The following is a 6,923-nucleotide window of genomic DNA, read 5'->3' as shown; positions in this document are numbered from 1 at the left end:
TATACAGTAGACTATACTACAGTCATGATGATGGTGTCTATACAGTAGACTATACTACAGTCATGATGATGGTGTCTATACAGTAGACTATACTACAGTCATGATGATGGTAGCACAGTGCTTGAGGATAATTAATCCAGAAAGCTGATGATTTAAATGTTGCATAGTCCATGGGATGTTTCATTCTAATTGACATATCCTTAATTTCATTTGTAACAAAAATAAGTTCATGTCATTGCTATGTGGCTTCATCTGCTAAAATATGAAGCGATGACCATGTGAAAGTAGACGACACCAGATCTGTGTTCTGCTTCATGGAGGGAAGCTCACCTTGACGGCCCACAGATTCTGCAGGTGTGTCCTCAGCTCAGGTATCCTCCCCAGGAAATAGTGTTTCTGGAGATGCTGAATTTTCCCCTTGACATAATTCAGACTGTCCCTCACTTCCTGGTCCCCCGTCTGGTTCAGCATCTGGCTGAAGATACTCAGATACACGTCCAGAACCACACTCATCAGCACCCTCCGCTCACTGTCCTGAGGGAGGGAGGGAGGGAGGGAGGGAGGGACGGAGGGAAGGACGGAGGGAGGGAGGGAGGGAAGGAGGAAGGAAGGAAGGAAGGAAGGAAGGAAGGAAGGAAGGAAGGAAGGAAGGAAGGAAGGAAGGAAGGAAGGAAGGAAGGAAGGAAGGAAGGAAGGAGAATACTTTTAATATCTTGAAAGGTAGTTTTGTGTCCAGCCTAGTCCAAGGGTAAGCTGTAGTTCCACATTGGTGATGTTAGCCTGAAGGGGATAACAATGTGTAACTATATATCTGACCTCAAACGTGTCCTTGGGGAAAACAGGGTTCCCGTTGAACAGCTGGTCCTTGGAGATCGTCTGAAAGAGCAAGACATGATGACAATCAGTGGTGTTGCTTTTCTCCTTCAACTTAGTGCTGTTTATTGTGTATAGTGGGCTCTTCTACCCCTAATCACAAGTATAGTGTCTGTCAGACCTGGGCTAAATACGTCAAATAACTTCAAATACATCATTTAGTTTGTCCGGTACAATGGCAACAATAGAGTAGTCCCAAAAGTGCAAACTCCAAGCTACATCTAAGCTAAAGCTCACCTCAGATGGAAGTGTTTGAGCCAGGTGTCTATGGGCCTACCTGGATATGCACTGTTATGATGATGTCATCATTTTCTGTTTCATTTCAATCTCACTGACAAGTCTTTCCTGCTTGGGCAGGAAGTGTGGAACTCCTCTTGGTTTTAGTCAAACATTTGATCTCTAACTCATCAACATCCAATGTTCTCCCTGTTCTGTCCTACTGTTGGCCTCCCATTAGGAAGGAGATCTCCCTGTTCTGTCCTACTGTTGGTCTCCCATTAGGAAGGAGATCTCCCTGTTCTGTCCTACTGTTGGCCTCCCATTAGGAAGGAGATCTCCCTGTTCTGTCCTACTGTTGGCCTCCCATTAGGAAGGAGATCTCCCTGTTCTGTCCTACTGTTGGTCTCCCATTAGGAAGGAGATCTCCCTGTTCTGTCCTACTGTTGGCCTCCCATTAGGAAGGAGATCTCCCTGTTCTGTCCTACTGTTGGCCTCCCATTAGGAAGGAGATCTCCCTGTTCTGTCCTACTGTTGGCCTCCCATTAGGAAGGAGATCTCCCTGTTCTGTCCTACTGTTGGCCTCCCATTAGGAAGGAGATCTCCCTGTTCTGTCCTACTGTTGGCCTCCCATTAGGAAGGAGATCTCCCTGTTCTGTCCTACTGTTGGCCTCCCATTAGGAAGGAGATCTCCCTGTTCTGTCCTACTGTTGGCCTCCCATTAGGAAGGAGATCTCCCTGTTCTGTCCTACTGTTGGCCTCCCATTAGGAAGGAGATCTCCCTGTTCTGTCCTACTGTTGGTCTCCCATTAGGAAGGAGATCTCCCTGTTCTGTCCTACTGTTGGTCTCCCATTAGGAAGCAGGAATCTAAAGTTTGCTGACGCAAACACAGCCAGTAGAGGCCAATTAGCTGTCGTGTCTGTCTGTCTGTCTGTCTGTCTGTCTGTCTGTCTGTGTGTCTGTTCGTCCGTCTGTCTGTCTGTCTGTCTGTTCGTCCGTCTGTCTGTCTGTCTGTCTGTGTGTCTGTTCGTCCGTCTGTCTGTCTGTCTGTCTGTCTGTCTGTCTGTCTGTCTGTCTGTCTGTTCGTCCGTCTGTCTGTCTGTCTGTCTGTCTGTCTGTCTGTTCGTCCGTCTGTCTGTCTGTCTGTCTGTCTGTCTGTCTGTCAGGAGAAACCCCTGTTTCCCCAGTTAATAATGTGTATGATACTTACATAGTGGCCTGTCAGTTTGTCTATGTTGCTCTTCATGGTATTTGATGTGTACTGAGCAGCATTACTCCATCCTAAAGTCATCCAGCCCATCAAGCAGAAACACATCACAGCCCTTGATAACACATCCATGGTCCTCAACCTCACGCTGAAGATCCTTCAAAGCTCAATAGTCCTCAATCGGTGTACGGAAACTTCAGTCAAAGGCCTTGACTTGAGTTGACTTAACGAGACCGCCTTGTATCTGACACTACCCAAGTCTTGTTCTTCTGTGTCTGTCTGACTGATGCTGAGGCTAAGACAGGCAGGTATTTATATAGTTGAGGCAGAGGCAGAAACGATAGAGGTGTGAGGTTGTGGGTTCTCTGACTGAGCGAAGTTTCCTTTAAATCACACACCAACACACGGCCGCTCAGTAACACCTTTCTTTGCAGCAGAGCATGGGGTCTTGGGTTGGAATCCCTAGGAAACAGGTAGTTATGACACGTTCTGGGGAAGTTCTTTGGTGATGTGGGTATGATGAGGGGGAAGAGGAGGAGAATCAGGAGAAGGTATGTGGTGAGGGGGACGTCTGGGTTGAAGTCATCTTAGAATGAACAGGTGAAGAGCTTTGTTACGTCCCAAACGGCACACTATTCCCCTACATAGAACACTACTGTTGACCAGAGGCATGACGGGCGGTTCGTGATTAGTGGTTCTGGCTGATCAACTAATGAAACTGTGGTGTTTCCTCTAACTGGTTTTGTAGTAAATGATGCATGTGCTGATGTAATACTGAAACTAACACCAAACTAACACTCTTATGAGGTAATGCAATAACTGATATATTTAATCTGTTGGTCTCTGTAGGCATAGTTCTCTTTCATCATTGTAGGGCTGCCTCCCAAATGGCACCCTATTCCCTACGTAGTGCACTACTTTAGACCAGGACCCATAGGGGTAGTGCACTACTTTAGACCAGGACCCATAGGGGTAGTGCACTACTTTAGACCAGGACCCATAGGGGTAGTGCACTACTTTAGATCAGGGCCCGTAGGTGTAGTGCACTACTTTAGACCAGGACCCATAGGGTAGTGCACTACTTTAGACCAGGGCCCATAGGGGTAGTGCACTACTTTAGACCAGGACCCATAGGGTAGTGCACTACTTTAGACCAGGACCCATAGGGGTAGTGCACTACTTTAGACCAGAGCCCTATGGGGGTAGTGCACTACTTTAGACCAGAGCCCATAGGGGTAGTGCACTACTTTAGACTAGGGCCCATAGGTGTAGTGCACTACTTTAGACCAGGACCCATAGGGGTAGTGCACTACTTTAGACCAGGACCCATAGGGTAGTGCACTACTTTAGACCAGGACCCATAGGCTAGTGCACTCCTTTAGACCAGGACCCATAGGGTAGTGCACTACTTTAGACTAGGGCCCATAGGGTAGTGCACTACTTTAGACCAGGACCCATAGGGTAGTGCACTACTTTAGACTAGGGCCCATAGGGTACTGCACTACTTTAGACCAGGGCCCATAGGGTAGTGCACTACTTTAGACCAGGGTCCATACGGGTAGTGCACTACTTTAGACCAGGGCCCATAGGGGTAGTGCACTACTTTAGACCAGGGCCCATAGGGGTAGTGCACTACTTTAGACTAGGGCCCATAGGTGTAGTGCACTACTTTAGACCAGAGCCCATAGGGGTAGTTGTCTACTTTAGACCAGAGCCCATAGGGGTAGTGCACTACTTTAGACCAGGGCCCATAGGGGTAGTGCACTACTTTAGACCAGGGCCCATAGGGGTAGTGCACTACTTTAGACCAGGGCCCATAGTGAGCCATTTCCCTCGTTTCTGTAGGTAAACAGCGTGTGTCTCTTTCGTCAGTGATTGAATAGGTTTGAGAGACAGCTGAAGACGTAGTCATTAGATATTATCAATACATGTAGATTACATGACCAACAGTATGTTAATTTAACTTTATTTTATTTATTTAAAGTCAGTTTATTTAAAGTCAGTTAAGAACAAATTCTTATTTTCAATGATGGCCTAGGAACAGTGGGTTAACTGCCTTGTTGTACCTTGTCAGCTCGGGGATTCGATCTTGCAACCTTTCGGTTACTAGTCCAACGCTCTAACCACTAGGCTACGCTGCCGCCCCAGTACGTGGGCACCTGCTCGTCCAACATCTCATTCCAAAATCATGGGCATTAATATGGAGTTGCTGCTATAACTCTTCTGGGAAGGCTTTCCACTAGATGTTGAAACATTGCTGCAGGGACTTTCTTCCATTCAGCCACAAGAGCATTAGTGAGATCAAGCACTGATGTTGGGCCAATTAGGCCTGGCTCGCAGTCGGCGTTCCAATTCATCCCAAAGGTATTCGAGGGGGTTGAGGTCAGGGCTCTGTGCAGGCCAGTCGAGTTCTTCCACACCAATCTCGACACAAAACCATTTCTGTATGGAGCTCGCTTTGTGCACGGAGGCATTGTCTTGCTGAAACAGGAAAGCACAGAATCGTCTAGACTGTCATTGTAGCGTTAATATTTCCCTTCACAAGGGGCCCGAACCATGAAAAACAAGCCCAGACCATTATCCCTCCTCCACCAAACTTTACAGTTGGCACTATGCATTCAGACCGGTAGCGTTCTCCTGGCATCCGCCAAACTCAAATTCGTCCGTCAGACTGCCAGATGGTGAAGCATGATTCATCACTCCAGAGAACGTGTTTCCACTGGTGGTCGAGCTTTACACCACTCCAGCCGACGCTTGGCATTGCGCATGGTGATCTTATGCTTGTTTGCGGCTGGTTGGCCATGGAAACCCATTTCATGAAGCTCCCGACAAAAAGTTATTGTGCTGACGTTGCTCCCAGAAGCAGTTTGGAACTCGGTAGTGAGTGTTGCATCTCAGCACTTGGTGGTCCTGTTCTGTGGGCTTGTGTGGCCTACCACTTTGCGGCTTAGCCGTTGTTGCTCCTAGACGTTTCCACTTCACTACAACAGCACTTCCAGTTGACCGGGGCAGCTCTTGCAGGACAGTCATTTGACGAACTGACTTGTTGGAAAGTTGACATCCTATGATGGTGCCATGTTGAAAGTCACTGAGCTCTTCAGTAAGGCCATTCTACTACAAATGTTTGTCAATGGAGATCACATGGCTGTGTGCTAGATTTTATACACCTGTCAGCAACTGGTGTGGCTGAAATAGCCGAATCCACTAATTTGAAAAGATGTCCACATACTTTTGTATATATAGTGTACATACATATGATGTAAAATGCACATAGACGTTTCAATATTTAAAGAATATTCATCAATATTCCCAAGAAAACGTCATTCATTCAGAGCAGGATTTGCATTGACTGTAAACCAGCTATATCCTATCTATTTTATTATCATCAACTATAGTTTATATATCGTTCATATTTTACCACTTTATTTATTATGAATGGGGAAAGAAAATCTACTTTTTCTTGGTATTTATTGCTATCTAGGCCAAAGTTCATTCATTGTGTCTGCTGGCATTACAGAGGCACAGAAAACAGAGCAGTGGAGAATGTCTCTCTCTCTCGCTGTCTCTCTCTCTCTGTCTCTCTCTCTTACTCTCAATTCAATTCAATTCAATTCAAGGGGCTTTATTGGCATGGGAAACATGTGTTAACATTGCCAAAGCAAGTGAGGTAGATAATATACAAAAGTCAAATAAACAATAAAAATGAACAGTAAACATTACACATACAGAAGTTTCAAAACAATAAAGACATTACAAATGTCATATTATATATATGCAGTGTTGTAACAATGTAGAAATGGTTAAAGCACACAAGTTAAAATAAATAAACATAAATATGGGTTGTATTTACAATGGTGTTTGTTCTTCACTGGTTGACCTTTTCTGGTGGCAACAGGTCACAAATCTTGCTGCTGTGATGGCACACTGTGGAATTTCACCCAGTAGATATGGGAGTTTATCAAAATTGGATTTGTTTTCGAATTCTTTGTGGATCTGTGTAATCTGAGGGAAATATGTCTCTCCAATATGGTCATACATTGGGCAGGAGGTTAGGAAGTGCAGCTCAGTTTCCACCTCATTTTGTGGGCAGTGAGCACATAGCCTGTCTTCTCTTGAGAGCCATGTCTGCCTACGGCGGCCTTTCTCAATAGCAAGGCTATGCTCACTGAGTCTGTACATAGTCAAAGCTTTCCTTAAGTTTGGGTCAGTCACAGTGGTCAGGTATTCTGCCACTGTATACTCTCTGTTTAGGGCCAAATAGCATTCTAGTTTGCTCTGTTTTTTTGTTAATTCTTTCCAATGTGTCAAGTAATTATCTTTTTGTTTTCTCATGATTTGGTTGGGTCTAATTGTGCTGTTGTCCTGGGGCTCTGTGGGGTGTGTTTGTGTTTGTGAACAGAGCCCTAGGACCAGCTTGCTTAGGGGACTCTTCTCCAGGTTCATCTCTCTGTAGGTGATGGCTTTGTTATGGAAGGTTTGGGAATCGCTTCCTTTTAGGTGGTTGTAGAATTTAACGGCTCTTTTCTGGATTTTGATAATTAGTGGGTATCGACCTAATTCTGCTCTGCATGCATTATTTGGTGTTCTACGTTGTACACGGAGGATATTTTTGCAGAATTCTGCATG

General features: G+C 45.5%; 1 protein-coding gene across 1 annotated transcript; it reads right to left on the bottom strand.

The window, feature by feature from the left end:
• Positions 1-330: 330 nt before the first annotated feature.
• Positions 331-2,563, bottom strand: LOC129848982 (interferon gamma 1-like; the record flags this gene model as incomplete). Its single annotated transcript, XM_055916064.1, has 3 exons — positions 2,301-2,563; positions 817-876; positions 331-534 (listed from the first exon to the last, which is right to left on the bottom strand). Coding segments are annotated over exons 1-3 (393 nt in total), but the record flags the coding sequence as incomplete, so codon positions are not given.
• Between the last annotated feature and the right edge of the window lie 4,360 nt (positions 2,564-6,923).

The sequence above is a fragment of the Salvelinus fontinalis genome, unplaced genomic scaffold (genome assembly GCF_029448725.1).
Source record: "Salvelinus fontinalis isolate EN_2023a unplaced genomic scaffold, ASM2944872v1 scaffold_1313, whole genome shotgun sequence".
In the NCBI taxonomy this organism is placed as follows: domain Eukaryota; kingdom Metazoa; phylum Chordata; class Actinopteri; order Salmoniformes; family Salmonidae; genus Salvelinus; species Salvelinus fontinalis.
The sequence above is the reverse complement of the archived record's forward strand: the minus strand, read 5'-3'. Positions and strand labels throughout refer to the sequence as shown.